Genomic DNA, 20023 nt, shown 5'->3' on the forward strand with positions numbered 1-20023 from the left:
GCCCTGTTGCAGCTTCCGCAGGTACAACCAAACACTCCGCCCCCGTGCTGCGTTCAAGAGCTCCTCGTAAAAACCTGGATTGTTAAATCGTCGTCAAAGATATGACCCTAAAATACGAAGGGGTTGTTTTCTTGACTCAAATTGTTAAAGTTCAAACGACACAAGTTAACAGTTTGTCATAAATGGTCATATAGTCATTGTACACATTTTAGATTATTTATTATATTCAAATGTGGTGTATTTTTTAATGTATATTTTATTTTTATAATCGTTATATTTTTGATTTGAAAAGTATTTTCTTTTGTTGTTTGTGTTTGGACCAACACACAACACCACTATACATTATTTCAACTGGAACAAATCAATCAAAAGAATAAATCAGAAACAAAGTACTTTATTAATCCCCTGTGTTTCATGACAACAAAACATCAATCATCATCAAACATCCTCTGTATACCAGGCGCCTCATGTCACGTAAAATTAATTATTTATAGATTTTCGAGGTTTGTCTGTTGAAAACCAACAGTCTGAAGATTCACCTTGAGCTTTAGGAACATGCAGTTATTCAATTTATTAACTAAACTAATAATTGATTCACTCAAAAAATGATTTGTCAACAGCAACAATCTGCAATACGGTGCAGAACCAGTTTGAAAGGACATAAACAGTTTTGTAATTGAGTCAGTGATAAGCTGTCTCTGTGTGTGTGTGTGTGTGTGTGTGTGTGTGTGTGTGTGTGTGTGTGTGTGTGTGTGTGTGTGTGTGGTGTTAGAAGGAATGCAGAGCCTCGTCTGTACCTGCAACAGGAGCAGGGGTGTGGCCCTGTGTCTGAGGGGGAAATTTGACACAAAACTGTTGGCAGAAACAAGGAACAAAAACACAAAGAAGCCAGAACAACATTAAAGCATTATTACCAATAATTGCTCTAATTTATGTTTTAATTGTTTTAGAGAAAAGTCAGTAGGTAAATGTTATTGCAAGGATGGAAATAGTGCATTATGTTACAGTACTGTTCTTCTGCAAATAACACATTTAAGAGTCCATTTTATTTACTTGTCAACAAAACATAACATTACATGTCACAAACAAGCGGTAAATGTCTACCTGCATGTTATTTCTTTTCCACCAATGAGCTTTTGGTTTAATTTCCTACCATATATGGTAAGAGAGAGGAGCCAGCGAAAGACACAGATCTCCAGAAAGAGCAGAGGGGTGGAGGGAGGGAGGCGGGCTCTATTGTTGTTTTTCCTCCGTGGTGTAAAGTTTCTTTTGAAACCCCGTCATTACCCACAGCCCCATCCTCCTCCTGCCGTCTCAAATCAGTCACACATCAAAGTTGAGCTGATATAGAAATGTGGGGGGAGCATGTCATAGCATGAATGAAACAGAGCAAGGACACACACACACAACGAGTGTTACAAGGTATGCACAAACACTATGTTTTATGACTTTAGGCAGTGAAATACCATAGTAATATGTATGCACCTTATTATTGTTCATTCAGTCAAAGCACTGTTGCAGTTCTGTTTCAGGAATATATAAAAACATACATAAAACCCTCAAAAAAAGATGAACATATCAGACTGTCCTACTCGCTTGGCCACAGGTATATTATACTAACATGTTGGTTATAGAGATAATTACACAACATTTTCATTAGAACTTTGTATGAAGAGGAGGAATCATTTTGGGGGGGGGAAATGCAGACAACAGGGTAAATATGTGTTTTATTTCTATTACAAGTTATCTGAAATTGAATGTTAAATTATTTGTATGATGCAGTGTCTCATTAAATAAATTAAAAAGAAATTAAGAAAGAAATTAAATAAGATGTCAGTGTATATTTGTCTGCTGTTAGCTAACAGTATTATAATGAAAAGGTGGCAAAAAGCGTCAGTTCAGAGCTGAGTCATTTCATTCTTCCTGTTGGTTCATTTCTGTTGTTACACCACTTCACATTTAAGGAGCTCCCTGCAGCTCGCTGCAGGACAGGGAAACTCTTAAACACCTCATAATGTCCTCAGTGTAAGCAATTTCTGCATAATACACACACATCATCAGTGGGAAAAGAGAAAGCGTGTTTTAAGTTGGTTAGAATATGCTTCACATGTTGTGTAAGTTTTCAAAGGAGCGACAGCAGAATCAGGTCATGTCATGTCATGTAGATAGTTGTGGTAAATGTCAGTCAGGGGGAAAAGTGCAGAAGTCGTGATGCAGGGAAGGTTATTTCAACGTGTTTGAACACACCAGCCTCCATGGGTTTGGTGGATTGAAGGAGGATTACAGTTAGGAGGAGTTCAAAGACACTCACAAACCTAGACTGGCCGTCCAAATCCTCTCCATCAATCACACCTGCTGCAAAAAACGACAAGATTTATTAGTGACAGCAGATTTAAACAGCCTGTAATGCAGGGATTAGTTTTTCAGATATGCTTTTTCTATGTGACACCAACCTTAATGAGAAGGGCAGCCTGCTGTGGACGAAACTGTGAATTACAAGCTGAAATGTGTCTATGTTTGGAGCAATTCTGAGCTGCATGGTAAGTGTTAAATAATGAAATAAATCTTGAGAAAATAGAAACGTCTGAAGTTTATATGTGAAAGGTCTTTGTTTGTTACTAGTAGGGCTATTAAAAACAATTACAGGTCTATTAAACATATTGTAAAATAAATGTAAATAGTCAGTGTTCCGTAATAACACCATCATTTGCATTGCTTTTTTTTGACAGACCACCAGATAACCAATTTCAGGGTCTATTTATCTATCAATCGGCCTATCTATCTATTTATTTCTCTTTCTGTTTGTCAATAGACTAATGCTTCCAGCCCTTCTTGAAGCCCTCTTGCTTGGGAAGACAAAAAAAATAATGAAACCATATGACACATCAGATTTTTATGAGTTTTTATTTATTTATGTATTTGATTTTTAGGTGTTTTGTTGTTTTTTTTCTCCAAAAAAATCCTGAGGTATTCACAATATAATGGCATTTATTCTGTTTGAAATGAGACTGGGGGGACGGGGGGATAAAATACAGCCAAAAAACAAAACAAAAATGGAAATGGGCAGTTGAGTCGATTGACTCAACTGTAAATAAATCCACGGTGTCCTACAGACAAGAAGCCTTTGAAGTCAATCCTCCCCCAGCCCTGCAAACTAGCAAGTCATGCTATTTAGACTGCATTTAGAAAAACACCAAGCACCAAACCTCAATGATGTTTCAAAGCAGGGAGTACAGGTTAATAAAAAGCCCTCCCGTCCACTATCATAGCCGTTATCATCAGCTGGAATACCTTAAACTGAAAAAAACCTAAATCTAGTCTGCTTTGTATCTGGCATTCGGATTAAAAACCATCAATGTTTCAAACAATACAAACTTTAACTGTGAGTTATTAGCAAAGCAATACAGTTCAAATACACCATGCTGTGGCTTCTTTAAACCAGTTTGTTTGTTTGGGCCTTCTGAGAGGGTAAACAGTAAACAAAATGAGTCTGACAGTCACAGTAAAGCCAGCAACAGAAGCACCTCACTGTGCTGCAGGTTTCTACTTTACCTGGTGATCTGTTACTCTATAGACTGTACGTTAGTGTGAATACAATATTTAGCTTTCTGTACACAATGGAAAACTCCTCTACCTTGTGTCCTGTTTGCCCTCCACAAAAAAGCAATACACATTAAAATAAAACAAACCCAAAAAAAAACGTACAAATGACCAATAAATAAATATCAGTGAGAAAAATACACTGTTGAATCATTTCCTTGCTCTGTGTCACAGATCTATGATTGATAAAATAACTGCTGTGACTTAAAGAAAATAAGGAAAACACCCGATATTCTCCTGCACAACAATCCCAAAATCTGCAACGCAAAACAAAACAACAACAAAATAAAACCCATCACAAGTGCAACATCAGTCACGAGTCTCAGCATTAGGAAAAAAAACAAAGCTCTGGTGTTCGACCAATCAGCTCAACACTACAGCATCAAACCAGGAAGAATACAAAACTCATGAAATAGAATTAAAAAAATCAAAAAGCAGTGGGCAGGGGTGAGTGGAAAAAAAGGAAGAAATTAAATAACAGCACACAATTTATGACCCAAACTGGGGTAACAAGAAATAAAACGATCATGATATCTGATCAAAGGAAAACAATATATATAATAATAATAAAAAAATACTATTAGACGTTTCAGCTCAGAGGTTAACTTTACGTGGCGGGTTCAATAAGGTGGCAGACACTACAGCGTAACGGGGAGAATTGCTCCACCTCGCCAGTAAAAGAAGCTCTGCACTGTCTGGGATCACCCATTTATTTCTTTGCTCAATTTGGTGTCATCTTTGCCCTGAATAATAATAATAATAATAACAAAAACAATAATAATAAAACAGTAATCATAATAAAAAACAACAAAAATAAAAGCTAATAATAATCACCATCGATAAAGACTTTTGGTAGACGAATAAACTCCCACACACACTCTGCTTGCACACGGATAACTGAAAGAAACACACACGGCACAGGATGAGGGGAAACAGGACGTTTTCTAACACACACTTTCTGCTAATAATGACACAGCTCCTCCTCGTCGACGGGTCCAAAGTGAAAAAAATAAAATATTGCAAACATTTCTTTTAAAAAGGCAAACAAAAGTGTGTCTTTTTCTAAGTACAATAATTCAACATTTTAAAAACAGACATACAGACTATATGCGTAAAAATTATAAATAAGGATAAAGTTTGTGCATCCCCGCCCCGACCCACCGTTGTCGTAGAAAGAAAACAAAAACAAAAACAATGGCAGTTACAACGGTGACAATAACATGCAATTAATATACTTTACAGCATTGATCTGTATCTCCCCCAAAACTACAAACCCCGGTCTAACCCCCGTCCCTCCCCGACCCAAATACAATCCTTAAATATTTGTCAGCTCATTCAAAACACATATCTCGCGCTCTCTCTATTCTCTAGCTGAAGGCGCTGTTTAATCACACTGGGATGGGGGGGGGCTCAAAAACAAAAACACACCGTAGCTAACTCCAGTTTGTTCGTAAATCGGTGAATGACTGCATAGTGAAAATGATATTTGGTTTACTTACAGATGGTTTCACAACAAACACACACGCTGTTTTTATACACCTCTGGCAAACTAATATACACATAAAGCCACTATTGGAGAGAATGGGATGACTTTATACAGTGGATGTGTGTGTGTGTGTGTGTGTGTAGTTACAGATGTTTCATCACACACACACACATACACACACACATACACACACACACACGCCTGCCTTGACTGGTTACACAGAGGTGTTTCAATGGTGTTTGCAGGGAAATGTACATAAACTGAATTGAAGAGTGTGTGTGTGTTTGCAAAAATAAACATCAGCTTAATAACAGAGCACAGCGGGAGACTGGGTGCGGCTTCGTGTTCAGACACACGTACAGAGATTATGATCTATACTCAGGAGTTTTAGACAAAAGGCAAGATAGATAAGATCCACGTTGTAGCCGTAATGAAGTCAAAAACTATGTGCATCTAGAAGCGACATGAGCTCAACACGGGTTAACTGCTATTACGAAAACGGTTCATGTTAAACTACAATACTAACCAGTACAGTCTGGAAAAACGTGTGGAACGGGAATAACATACATATATATATTAAATCATAGACACACGTAAAAATGAACTAAATGTGGATAGACACCTTAAAATAGGTTGTTTTTCTAGAGATATGTGAAATGAAAATAGTGGTACAGAATGATTAACAACTAAATCAGCTCATAAGCATAATCAGCAGCCCTAATGTTTTAGGGACAGAAAGCGTTAAGCACCATCCTGGACAGCGGTAACGGACAAAAACAATCTTAACCTGAGTAAAAATCAATCCTTTTAAAGTGTGTGATTATAACGCAGTAAGTGTGTTTAATCATGATACGTATATTAACGGGTCTGGTCAGGGTTTAACTTGGAGATAATGCGGTCAACGGATCTGTTCTGCTACTGACCTTTGGGATGCAAGACGCAATACTGAACCTGTGCAGGATTATGACTTGTCTGATCTGAAAAAAACACCTTTAAAATCAGGGCGGTTGAACCGATTAAAGATTACCCCTCTAACAGCCTAGTGAATTATATTGCACATTAATGACATTTTTACACAAGCTGTAATTTCAAATAGGGACACATGCGTTAAGTGTACTCATCAGTAGTATTATGTGTTCTCTGGAACTGGATGGAGCTTTTCTAAATTAGAAAAGTATCCCTCATGATCATCATTAAACATATAGAAAGCTATAATTGATCCGGTTGATATGAGCTTTTAGCAGATGGGTCAGTTTCGTGTTTCACCTGAATGCATGTTCAAAATCTAGATTAAAAGTGAGCCTCATATGAGCTTGGCCTCTGTTTTAAATAAGTGCACCAGTCTCCCTCTGTACAGTATAACACACACACACACATCACTACTACAGTACAGCCCCCCTCCCCTCGCCCTCTCCCACTAGCTACAGAGAGATTACTTATATATCATAGCAGAGAGTAATCAATTATAAGGTCAATAACAATAGTCATAACAATTACACGCTTTTGTATTTACGTTGAGTTGTGGACACCTTTGGTGTGAACTGTCATGTTGTCAAGCTTGCAGGAGACCTGTGGACAGACGGAGGGACGGATGGATGCGACACAAAGCATCTGGACAGACAGACCTCCCCTCTAATAATAAACTGTACAGTTTAGTGTGACGTCAGGATATAAAGGATTAACTACTTCCATTACACACAGAGACACATTTAATATTTTGTGTTAGTACTTTTTTATAAATCCACCCTCCCGCACTTCCTCTTCTACTCCCTCTCCCACTTGCTTTCTCTCTCCTCAGACTTTCTCTGTATTTGGTAACACGTGTTGACATTGCATTATTTTACTTATTTGGCTTCAAAAAAAGAATAAAGTATTTGTCCTTTGGGGAAAAGAAGTGACAGCAGCGTCTAAAGCAATAAAAAGTAGCAGCAGTAGCAATGTAAATAAATAACAGTTTGAACGGTAAACATCATAAACACAACACGCTAACTCACTCGCTAAAATCAGAATTGGTACGTTGGTGTAACACCATGAAAGCTTTTTACAATAACCAGCTAAACTCAAAGCTCGGCAGCACTGTGAATCTCTGGCTGATGTTTTCCATCATGTTTCTCTCTCCTTATTCACACATTTACTTCCTGTCCTTCACCTCCAGTTTGTCTCCGACTATTCCAAACTTCCAATTCCACTTCCTTAGAACTCCGTGTCTTCCTTCTCTCCACACACTTTCGCCTCCTCTCGTTTTCCTGACGTTTAACTTTCACTCTCCTTTTCTTACATCTTGACAACATCTCTCTCTCTCTCTCTTACTTTACATACCGTTTCCTCTCTATATCATCGCAGTTTCGCACTTCTGTGTCTAGCAATGATTTGGTTTCCTGTGTGACAGGGCTTAGGAGTCTGTAACTAGCAAGTTTTGGCTGTTGCCCGTCAAAAGGACTCTAGTCAGACAGTCTCTGAAGACCTGCACTCATAAATGTGTACATCTACACATCTCCGTTTCAAATGCATGGACCAGTTCCAGTGTGCTGGACAGTTTTATCTTTACAATCCTCTAGTTCAGGGGTCTCAAAGTTCCATTTCCCACTGGCAGGGTCGCTTCTCCAAGTGTTCTGCATAAATGCTAACAGCAGTGCTACGCTGTACGTCTGCGTGCCATCGGTCTTAGCCTATGATTGGCGTTTTGGGATCACTTGATTAATCAATTCAAATATTCTGCAACCATTTTCATAATTTATTTTTCAGGTTTACTGGTTTCAGTGTTGCCAGAATTAAAGATGAGCTGCTTTCTTTATCTTAAAAGATAGCATTGAATATAAGGTTTTGGAAATAAATGTACCTGTCTGAATTGTGATTATTAATCGAGTAGTAATTGAGAGATGAATAGAGATTCAGAAATACTGAAATCCTTCTTAAATAATCATTAAAAAAAACAAAACATGTGGGCACCTTTATTGGCTCTGACCCTGAGACTTTGAGACCCCCGCTCTAGGTTCTACAAACAGCACACACATGCTTCATAAAGGCGTGTCTCTGTGGTTTCTGTAAGTCTGAAATGTTCGCAGGAGCAGGTCTAAATCTTTTGGCCTCCACCAACAACAACCTACATGCAGCCTTTGGTCTGGTCACCCTGTGGAGCACTACGTCACACTAAACAGCAGAGGCCGACAGAGAGGCGGACAAAGAGGAAGAGGTAGACAAACTGAGAGTAAGAAAATGCTCCACAGGTAAAAACATCTACCTCTTTGTACAAGATAAGCTCCTGTTCTTTACCCTCACAATGAATTATTACTCTGCTCACATTTCCCCTCGAACCCCTCCCTCGCTTCTCTAACTTAATCTAAGTTATTCAAAAAAAACAAGAGTACAACTCCCTTCCATTTCCACTTTCTCTCCCACACTACTCGAAAGAATCCCTTTCTAACTTGTTGTTTCTCTGCTTAGCATCCCTCCATCTCTTTTAGTTAAGCTATGTTATTCTAAACACAAAAACAGAACAATAAACAACTCCTTCTCTACAAAGCTAGAATGCAACACTAATTTTTTTGTAAGTCTTTTTCATCGTGTTTTTCCCAATTGTGCGGCTGCTAAATACATGACACGGGTAATCTAAACGTTACTCATATCAAAATAAATGAAGGGTACTATACTTCACATGTTAAAAATAAGCACCGCTAACAGCTAAACTTATGATGGTGAGAGTGTAACAGCTGTGAATGTGAATAAATGGCTAGTAGATAAAATCTCACTTTTGAAAACAACCAGTGACTGTGTCTTGATATCCATCCATACATACACACCCGTACACACACACAGATTTAGCCTGAGAATGTGTGATAATAGAAACACCTGAAGAATCATAATTGCACCGGACATTTATGTGTCCTCGGAAAGGTTTTTGTACAAGAAAGATTCATGTTTGCTAATGTAGCAGATGCTTTGTTCCAGTGTGTGGTGACTACTCTGTTCCAACGGCTTGGATCAATGCTGAAGACATGTAGGTGAAAAACTAAATGACACGTGAAGGACATGACCGTGAAAAACACGTATACAAGTGTGTGGCTGTAACACACACTATGCTGTGACGTTAGGATAGTGTGACGAGACAGTGTGTAAACAAATGAAGCTAACTACAGTGTGCACATCATTTTCTCTTCCCCCCCTTCCCATGTCTGCCTGTCCAGATTCAACACACTGAGAAACAGAACACCTGTATCATCCATCCGTCCATCCCTCCATCGAGTCTCCGTCTCGCCCTCCTCTGTGGGCTCTTCAGGGTCTCTGGTGGACAGATGGACAGGCTGGGTCTAACGCTAGGCTTAGCTGCTAACGCTGGGCTAGACTAGGGCAGACTGAGTCTGAGCTTGGCAAAGCTTATGCTAGGCAAGACTAGCATCTGGCTAAGCTAGCGCCGGGCTGGGCTAGGCTACCTACTGAAGAGCGAGTGGAGCTGGTGCTGATGGCTGTAACACTGGCTGCTGCGGGGCGACTCGGTGCGATCCATCACCGCCTGGAACCAACCGGCCACGTCCACGTCCACCACCTCGTAACGGTGGATGAAACTATGCTCCTGGAGGAAGAAGACGGACGAGGAGTTAGAGGGGGCAGGGAGTTTAGTCACATTCTACCATTGTGTTATTCTGGTGAATCTCAGCTAAATGTTTTCCTTGCTTATTACGAAGAATGTCTTACCAGCAGCTGGTGGTATTTTGGCCTTTTTCTGTGATCCTTTGTGAGGCTGTGGAAAGACACACAAATAAAGTGAAGCTTCAATAAGAGACAAAGAACATATTTGAAAGAAAAGGCGCTACAAGATGTCTGTGGTCTCTTAAGTCTCTTTACAGAACCTGTTCAAGGCAGGACTGTTTTGTTGTTGCTCTGTTCTGTATAAAGGGTGACAGATCTCCTCAAGCAGCTTATTTCAGAGAACAAGATCAAATAATCTACAAGCACCTTCTCCAGTTCTGGATGTAATTATGTGTCCCGTTAGGAAAGCACCACCTGATGACCTGAGAGCTCAGATGACTTAAAGAGTGAGATCTGTACTCACCAGTCTTTGACGAAGGACTGGAAGTCGAGGGAGAAGCCCATGCCGAGAGGCAGCAGAGGAGGGTCTTCCTGCAGCACTTTGGTCAGAACCTCAAAGTCTGTCTTACAGTTCTTGTAGGGAAACTGTCCCGTGGCCAGCTCCACCTACAGGACACAGACCCATTAACATCCACAATAAAGCAGCACCACCCACGGATATATTGATCCCTGAACATAATAAAAAGGTAACACTGATAACTCTCCCCAACCAATAATAAGGTAAAGTAACTCACCATTAATTCAATATGCATGATTTTGCTTATTCCTCATGTTGACACGTTTAAATGTTTTTTAAAAATGTAAATAAATGTCATTTGAATCCAATAAGCTGTAGGAAAAAGTCCCAGACCTAGCGCCAATCGTAAGAGCAAGTATTTTTCTTTTATTGTAATACAAGGATCAAATAATTACCAGAGAGATGCCAAGGCTCCACACGTCTGCTCGAATGTCATAGTCAGGTTTGGTGGGGTCTGGAGGGTCTATTCTCTCAGGCTGCAAGAACACGAGAACAGGCGACATCATATTTCTGTTTTGTGTTTGATAGGGTGTGATACATTTAATGTCAGAGATACTTGTTGTGTCTCAAGAGAAGTGTGTGTGAGTTTTGACTCACCGCCATGTAGGCAGCACAGCCGGCGCTGCGGGTCTTGGCTTTGGAGTCGACGAGGCGTCCGCTGATGCCGAAGTCACACAGTTTGATCTGACCTTTATCGTCCAGGAGGATGTTGGAGGGCTTCACGTCCCGGTGGATGACACCGTGTTTCTCTTTCAGGTACAGCAACGCCTTGACTATCTGGAGAAGAAACGCACAGCACAAAAAAACGTGAGCAGTTTTGCACTGCAGTGTTCATAGAGAGGTTACAAAATGAATCCAAAAGGCAAGATGTTTTTCAAATATGATCAAGCTAACCCTAGCTTTGGACAGACACAGAAACTCATAGAATTCATCTAACCAAGCAAAGGTCTCAAAAGTACACAACGAGTCAAGTGTCTTCATTTAGTAGCAGGTACTATGTGAACAAGCCCCTGCAACAGCTCAATTAATAACATCAAACTTGCTCAAAATATAAGACAATGTTTTGTGGTTGTATGTTTTTTTTGGATTGGGAAATACATCGTAAAATGTGTGCGTTTGTTTTCCCACTTACTGCTACTGTCATCTTCCCGAGGATGCGCTCTGGGATGGGGCCCTGGATTCTCTTCTTCAGCTTCTCAGCACACGTTCCCATCAGCTCCATGGCAATAAAGACATCCGTCTGTACATAAACATATTTCAAACACATCCAGCTTTTAGTGGTTCAGTTTAGGAGGGGGCACAGGGTTAAAAGGAGTCGGATGGCATGCAAATTTAAAAATAAACCAGAGGCTGCAGTTTGTTTTGGGTGACTGAATTTAGCAGTGGAAGTGCTCCAATTACTCCTGTCCTACTATTTGTTGTTAAGAATAAACACTGAAATGTATTTTGGGGACACCCACGTTGGTAACTATGGCGCCATAGCACTGGATGATGTAAGGGCAGTCATGACTCTTCAGCACCACGTCCAGGTCCATCAGGATCCTCTTGTTCTCATCTTTGTTTCCCGTACGACGCATTTGCTGGTGACACACACAGAAACAAGCCATTAGGAAATTACCAAACAAAGACTCCTCTGGTGAGCTGATGGACTGCGTGGTTGTTAAACAGCTCAGTGGGCTATAATTAAGACATCTCTTAATTAAGAGGGTTGTTATGTGAGGTTATTACTGCCACCGTGTTGGGAAATTAGCCATAATTAAAGCACAACGGGAAGTCAGACAGCTAGGCCGGGGTTAGCTATTGAATATTATTCACGTTCACTGCCGTTTGAGAATTCAAGTCTTTATGATCCTCAGCCTTTGGGGACCTTTTTTGTAGCACTTTGAAAATAGGCCTTAAGCTCAGACCTAACCAGTGACACATATTACAGTTTGTTTTCTCATTCTGTTAATTTGACATCATTAATAAAGCATAAGCAACTACAATAACTACACATTGCTCATTTAAAGAAGACAGTATGGCACCTTAAATGACCCTGGCTACCTGTCGGAAATAAAATTGTGCTATGGCTGCTGATATTTATTAGGAAATACACCTTTCAACGTGTTTTTCATAGCTTGAATACAATAGTAACACAGCAGCGTACAAGATGCTAAACATCAATAGTGTGAATGAATAAAGTAGGTCACCTTTGTGTACAGTCTCCTCTGACTGTAAGCGGTTACCAACCCCATCAAATTCAACACTAAATAGAAAGAGCTTTTTCTTGTTAGCATTTCCTGTCTAGATTTTGACACGTAGATTTGTACATCCCAAAATGACAATCAATCTCAACAGCTGAAGCTAATGGGACCCTATAGTCAAAACATTTTTGTCATGGGGAAATAAAACATTAAATTGATTTAATTTCACAGAAAACTGTTGGAATAAAATCACCATTCAGTACATTACTTCAGTTTAAACAAATAAGCCGATGAATGTGTTGTGTGAACAGGTGAGCGCAGGGTCTTACTTTCACAGCGATGACGTGGCCGGTCTTCTTGAATCGTACTTTGAAGACTTGTCCGCAGGTCCCACTGCCTATCTCCCCCTCACTTATCAGGTCTGTCACCTCTGCTGGGTACCTCTGTGGAAGGTAAACAGAGAAAAACAACTCTTGAAATCCTGCTTCATTTTATTTTACTAGTTAAAATGTTAATGTTGTCTCTTTGCAATATCCCCGAGCTGAAAACAGATGAGGCCAATTCTGATTTGCAACAGCAAACCCGTCTGGGCAATTTAGTCACAAATATTTGGATGTGTGTAATTAAGCTGCTCCACGATTGGCCCCGCCTAAGAATACCAGCACACAGCGGGGCGATGAATCATTTTCTGTTTTGTTCAAATAAATGATTTGTGACTGAAATGAGAGTGACGACTGGTCCATGGTTTGACGAAGAAACCCCTTTGGGCTAACGAGAAACAGTAACAACAATCAGGAGTGCACTCAAATCATTTTCTCAGGCATCTTCAAACCCTGAATATCACCAACTGTGATAATGGACCTGAAGGCTAGAAGAGGGGGAAAACAAACATTAAAAATGAGGCCCCCATAGCTAATCTCAATTTTCTCTTGGTAGACATAAACACATACCCATCCATCCTGTTATCATAATATTCAGATTATTGTGTAGGAAAAGCATAATGCCATGGGGGGGTTGTAGACCTTCATGGAGATGCTGACTCTTCAGTAGTCTGGTATGGATGTTTGCTTGTATAGGGCTTTAACCTTGACTTGGTTTGACAATGGTCTCGGTTCTCAAGGAACATGTTCCCCAGTGTGGCACATTTATGTGTTTTTAATTGTTATTGGACAACAAAATATGTGGATGGCACAGAAAAATAAGATGCAACAGATGTACCAGGGGTGTGGTCGTGGGGTCAGATAGTATAACCTGCTTGATGATCTTTCACCCTGGTTTTCAGTTATATATTTAACGACATGATGGGGATTAACTTTCCCAGAGTAGAGAAAGTCAGCTTGTGTCACATCTCACCTGGCCGTCGATCTTCAGGTAGCCCGTCTGTTTCATGATCTCCTGCAATTTCTGATCTATCTCTGCACTGTGGGGACAAAAACACACCATGTGAGAGGGTGCAGCTGCTACATTCAGTATGTTTCATTGTAGAAACTTCCATAGCAACATGAGTGGCTTCTGACTCACAAATGGATGCTGTACTGTATGTATTTCTGTACACCCTTTAAACCACCACAAGTCTAGATGCCATATTTGTAACACAACCTGCTTTTCTTTAGATGACCTTTGGTCCCACTCACTTTCCACTTTTAGTGTTGTTCATGGGACGGTCTTGTTTGTATTATGTGAGAACACTGTAACTCTGTGGTTTGTCTCTTTATGTTTATAATTCCTCTGTTCTTGAAAATATTTCTTCATAGTTATTTCCAGCCAGCTACTTGTAACTCCACAGTAAGACTGGCTGAGATTCCTTTATTCATTGCTGATAATAATTGTACTTTCCCAGTAAAGAATTCTATTCAAAAATGAAATAAAATATTATAATATTAGTTGAAAATAAAACATTAGTTATAACTCACTCACAACAGCGGTGAGTCATTGAATTGTAAACAAAAAAAAGCATTTACCGATGCTGCAGAAACAGAGAGCTTTTGAACTTCAAGAGAAAGATCTCCAGTGTTTAAGTAGTAATTCATAAGATGAACATCATCATGTGTGCACTTACTTCTCTAAGCTCTTCTGCAGGCCGTACGGAGGCGTGGGCAGCGTGAGCATGTGTCGCGGGCGGCTGGGGTATGGGTGGTGCTGAGGCGAGCTCTCTGAAGACGATGAGCGGCTGCCTCCATCGTTGGCCAGTGGCAGCTGGAGCGCTGGGGTGGGGTGGACATGACACATTAGGAACAGACAGGAAAATGGAGCGAGTGGTATTGCGTTTTGCACCCGAGGCCAGCATGCCAGAAGGTGTAAAACAACTTCATTCATGCATTTACTGACTGCATCATTTTAGTGGTTTAAAGAGGTTGTGCACAAATAGAGAAGGAGGCTAGGTGTTATTATTTGAGCTGGATTTGCTTTGTTGTACACATTTCAGTGTTTTAATTTACTTTGCATTTCCTTTCTGGAAATCTGGGCTTCAGGTGGTTTTTTTACACAAATGGAAGTGACAGAGAAATCATTGTGATCTATGATATCCTGTGTAGTATCAAGTGAAAACGGCTTCCCATGAGACAGCCAGGGAAACTGGCCTTTGTAGGGTCAAAGTGTTCTTTCACTGCAGCCCTATCTACACCCTGGGTAGTATTTAACCAGCATATGGACTTGACTTGTTTTCATTTCCCCGAGGTTACAGCTTTGTTTTTGTTTCGCTGATGGCCCGACCTAATGTTAAAACAAACAGGACGGTTATCTCACAGCAAAAGCAACACCATTCTCAGGCAGGGGAGAGAGCACAGGGTTAGCCCACAGCTTGGGAGGTACAGTTTGGGGATGTGGATACCGACCAGTTTGCTTTTAAAGGAAAACTATGGTTTATTAATACTTGGGTATTTTTTCATTCGCTGCAGCCTTGGCTTACGTCAGTTATTTTATGTACACACGAAAAGGAAAACTGAGATCAAAATACAAAGAATGGAGCCCAAAAAAACGGACAGGGCATGAGTTTGAAGTTTATCATTTGGATTTGAAATCTAAAGTGAGCACAACCGTGATATTTATAATTATCTATCACTGTACAAAAGAAAGGGTGTGTGTCAAAGAATTCGTCAAAGTTAACCCAGCTAATTTACAACCGACAGTTCGGGCAATCATTTCAAATAGATTCAAATAGACTCACCAATAGATCGTTGGTGAGTATAATGAAATGCAACCCAAGTTTTAATAAATTGCAGTTTGACAATAACATCAACATTGAATGATTCTCCTAAATTATTTGATAATAAGATGCCAAATTGACTGGCTGTTGCAACATGCTTCTAACCCTGTAGGTCTGAATTGTTCATTCAAGGACAAGTTGAAACTCAGCTGACCTTGTGTTTCAGGTGTACGTGCAAGCACAGACTCATCCAAATTGGGACGTTAAAGAATTTTGTGAAAACAATCCAAAGTGATGATAGCAAAGAGCTCTCATGCAACCAAATGAACAGACTATGTGTGCATTCCAAAGCCCATAGTAGCATACTATTTAGTATCCTAGAATTATGTCCCAATAAATAGTCTGTTAAATCTAAGAAGCAAAAAATACCAGGATGCCATCTTGCATCATTTTGCAGTATGGAAGCTGGGGTGCTTTTCTAGCTATTCTGACCCACAATCCTTTGTGAAGGGGATGTATTAGAAAGACAATGTTATGAAGAAATAGTATGTCCAAACTGTCAACATACTAAATGCAACAGTACATACTCTGTCAGGGAAGCTGTGATACATTAGGAAAGAAAAACAGAAAAGGACGCCATTTAGAAAAACAGTCTATGACTATGCATTTAAGGAGTGGGATTAAAATGTTTAGTTTTCATTAATTATCATCAATTTCACACCAGCAACTTTTTAAAAAGTAAAAAGGATTTTGCACATCATAGGAAGACCATGCAGCCATTATTAATACTAATATCATTAACAGTTTGTAGTAGAAGGCTGGCAGCTCTTCAGAGAGTACCAGCAGGTGTTTATATCCACGGGTCACCTGTGGATGGATACGCCTGTGAGGGGAGAATCAGTGAGTGAAAGGGGAGGACGGGTTAGTATGGAGAGGAAGAAGGACCCAGGCAGTCTTTGGCATAGATTGCATGTCCATAGTTTGGCTGTCTCCAGATGAACGGATGTGAAGACAGACGGGCAGACAGACAAGGAGATGAACAAACACACAAATACTCGCAGGCACTGCTGCACCGCCTCCAGCTCACACAGTGCCGCTGCAAAAAGGGAGGAGGCGCAAGGGGGGATGCCAGAGGATGAATAAGAGTCAAACAACATCGAACAGAGAGAGAGAGGAGAAATTCGGCCAAAACTGCATAGCACAGACTAAGCTGGAAGTCAGGCAGTCAGTCAGACTCGGACAGAAGTCTTCAGTCTCCACACAGAGAAAACAGAGAGAGAAAGAGCAGCCAGAGTGTTCACAGCACTCCTGTGGACGGACCAGTGGGGATGCTGGATTAGAGACTGTATCGGACAAAACACAACCCAAAACATCGTGTCGTGCAGAAAAGCTACATGCACCGTGATCTCTGCCTCCAGCAAAACAAAGGTTAATCATCTGACGCACGTCCACACAAACACACACTGTGGACATCAACACACACCAACACTGCCCTGCCACTGGCACAGACACACACTGACAGAGAGAGGAGTCAGAATGGAAAGATGGAGAGAGGATGTGATTAGAGGGGAGGTGTAAATAACTGCTCGGCCAGAATATCAGAACTGGTTTCACAGACATGGATTTAGCTTAGACCTTTAGCAGAAGGTCTTATTCAAATGTAAACTTTTCAGACACTATTGTCAATGTATTTCTACCTATTTAACAATCAAGAAATGTAACATAATACAACTAATCTGGAAGATGGGCCTTGGTAATCCACTTATTTATCTTGGCTGTATGTCTACATACATTTTTACACTGTATGCGCCTAGATTTGCTGGAGAGAGTCAACTGACTTTTATATTAATTTTAGGAGATTTACCGACAGTGTTATTCAGCATTTGTAATACGACTGAATGTAAAAGCGTACATTAAAGCGTATAAAAAGACCAACATGAGTAATTACACTAACTGAAAAGCAGAATTGTGAACCTTTTACAGGCAGGAGTTGAAATATGGAGCAACACTTAACTAGGCAAAATGTAACGAGCTGCCAGGTCTGTGTTTGTCTCTGATAGGTTTAAAAAATGAGAAAGGTATGATAGGAGGGGTTGGGAGGTGAAATGGGGGAGAGACGGGTTGGGGGAGAGAGAGAGGTGCAGTGGCAGAGAGAGCGATGGATTGAATGATACCTGCACGCTGGGAAGGGGCTGGAGCAGGACTGAGCTGGATCACGATGACTAGACAGAGGAAAGAAAATATACACACACACGCAAATTACTGCACTGTACGACACGATCAGACACACTGAAGCATACACAGCAATCTCTCGAAAAATAATACACTTACACAGAAAAATACATTCTGACTTGTAGGAGTCCTGCGGTCTCTCCACACAAACAAAAACACACATCTGAGCATTGTATTCAAGAGGACATGGCTGCAGTTATTCTATCTTTTTTCATATTGTTCATAAATCATAAGACCAAAATCAACAATGCACTAGTCCGTATTTCAATATTTTCCCACTTCCTAACCCTTTTCGAGGCACTTACCCCCAAGCCCACTGGTGAGTGTGTTTTTATTGAGGATGGACTTCAACTCAACAAGAGTTTCTCCTGATACAGATTAGTGACCAGATACCAGAGTTCTTTTTTCCAAATAATTTATTTGATGTGGTTTGGTAATATAATGGCTGTTATCCGATTAACTAAGTCAGATTGTATTGGAGCATTAGTAGTTGTTGGCACAGAAGAATAATTCTATGGTTTGGATTAAAAGCCAATACTTGCTTTTCATCTCTTTGAGAGGTTTGTTGACGATAGGTTTAAGTGGGAGGAAAACCTAAAGTAACCTCTAAAAAACCCATTTCAACAAAAACAAAAAGGCACAAAAGCAGGTTTGTGGTCAATATCTCTTCAACCTCATATGAATTGATAAGAAGTGACCTGTAGGAAAGAATGATCCTGAAGCAGTCAGTGAGTAAACAGGGTTTCTGATATCGGAGACAAGCAGTTTCTTGAAGTCCAACATGTTGCCACAGAGTTTATTTTGCTGTAACATGTCAGTCAGTGCAGGCATGATGTTGCAGCACTGAATCAGCCGGGCTGTCTTATTGAGTGTTTTATTGTTTTTTTTAAGGGTCTTTGTGGTCTAGCAATTTATAAGATTGCTATTACCCTCTGAGCCCTCTAGAACCCTCAGGTCTCCTGGTACTGGCCGTTTAATCATATCTAAAGTAACAAAAGAAAGACCCACAGTGAGGCGTCTTTCTATTTTTACGGGCAATTATTGTGGAACAGCCTCTCAGAAGTGTGTCATACTTTTAAGAGCAAAGTCAAGACCCCCCTTTTTAATTTGGCTTTAACTGAATTGTATGTTATCCTTTTTAATATTTCATTCCTTTTTATTCAGGGCTGCATTGATATTACTTGTGCTTTTTAATCCCAAAGCTGTTACTCTGGTTATACCTGGGAAGGGGGTGGTAGTATTATTTATATTTTTTGTCAATTGTCTATGTTTTTGAGTTGTGAAACACTTTGAGTTATGAAAAGTGTTGAAAAGTGTGTAATAAAAAGTGTTATATAAATAAAGTTTGATTTGATGATTTTATTCTCTGGGCCCAACATTACATTCACCATGTCTTCTAAAACTCATATAAACTGACAACTGTAAAGGGTTTTAAGAAAATAAGTCTGCAGCAGACTAAAATGGTACCACTATATGTGAGCAGTAGTTTATATAGCATAAAGACATAACCAACGTCTGGTAACGTCTATAGAACGTTAGCTTACAGATCTGATAGCTTCCACACATTAGCGTCTGTTTCGTCATGGGTCAAAACTGCCACTGAGAACTGACTTTGCCGCAGGAGTCACAAGCGAACCCGCTGCTTAATAATAATGTGAAATTTCAGATACAATACAGATAAATGGCATCCCCATTATATTTCACAAGGAGGCTGAACACTACATCAGATTTGAAGGTGGGCCCTGCCACCGACTATCACTCATATTGCTAGCTAGTTAGCCTAGCTTGTTTGACAGGACAGTCAGAGCAGATTTCGGGACGTGACTGCCAGCGAGACCTTTGATGACACCGCGTTATTTGTGATTGTATTTTGCCTCACTCACTATAGAAATGGTCCCACTTGTTAAGTTACTGATTTGATGTTAAAATCTAACGAACGAACTGAATCGGTGTTTGTTTATGTAGCTAGCCTGTTAGCATATAGCAGCATAACACCCCCTCTCCCTCCCTCCTTCCTCCTCCCTCCGCCTCTCCGATCTTTCCCCTGCTATTCTGCCCGTTACCGACTCCCCGGTGCTCTAGGTGGACACTCACTCGGCCTTGGACGTGATCGCTGCGGACTCATCTCGATGTTAAGGTCGATTCTCCGGCGGGCATCTTCATTTTCAAGCTTTAGTTTCTCCTCGATTCGCGACAGCCTCTTTTCCAGCGACGACATCTTGAAAAATTGAGCACCATGTAGTTCCCAACAGCGCTCTCGACTCCCCTCTCTG

General features: G+C 40.3%; 1 protein-coding gene across 2 annotated transcripts; it reads right to left on the bottom strand.

Annotated features, from left to right (window-relative positions):
* Positions 1-2888: 2888 nt before the first annotated feature.
* map2k7 (mitogen-activated protein kinase kinase 7) lies at positions 2889-19991 on the bottom strand. Of its 2 annotated transcripts, XM_063883421.1 has the most exons (12): positions 19845-19976; positions 17693-17740; positions 14433-14577; positions 13727-13793; positions 12703-12816; positions 11651-11770; positions 11323-11430; positions 10788-10967; positions 10586-10666; positions 10137-10279; positions 9779-9824; positions 2889-9656 (listed from the first exon to the last, which is right to left on the bottom strand). In XM_063883421.1, the coding sequence occupies exons 1-12, from the start codon at positions 19966-19968 to the stop codon at positions 9513-9515; spliced, it is 1320 nt and encodes a 439-aa protein (XP_063739491.1). In that variant the 5' UTR covers positions 19969-19976; the 3' UTR covers positions 2889-9512. The 2 variants fall into 2 exon arrangements, with proteins under 2 accessions (XP_063739491.1, XP_063739492.1); XM_063883422.1 differs by lacking the exon at positions 17693-17740 and having other exon boundaries at positions 19845-19991.
* Positions 19992-20023: the final 32 nt, after the last annotated feature.

Source organism: Eleginops maclovinus, chromosome 5 (genome assembly GCF_036324505.1).
Source record: "Eleginops maclovinus isolate JMC-PN-2008 ecotype Puerto Natales chromosome 5, JC_Emac_rtc_rv5, whole genome shotgun sequence".
Taxonomy (NCBI): Eukaryota; Metazoa; Chordata; class Actinopteri; order Perciformes; family Eleginopidae; genus Eleginops; species Eleginops maclovinus.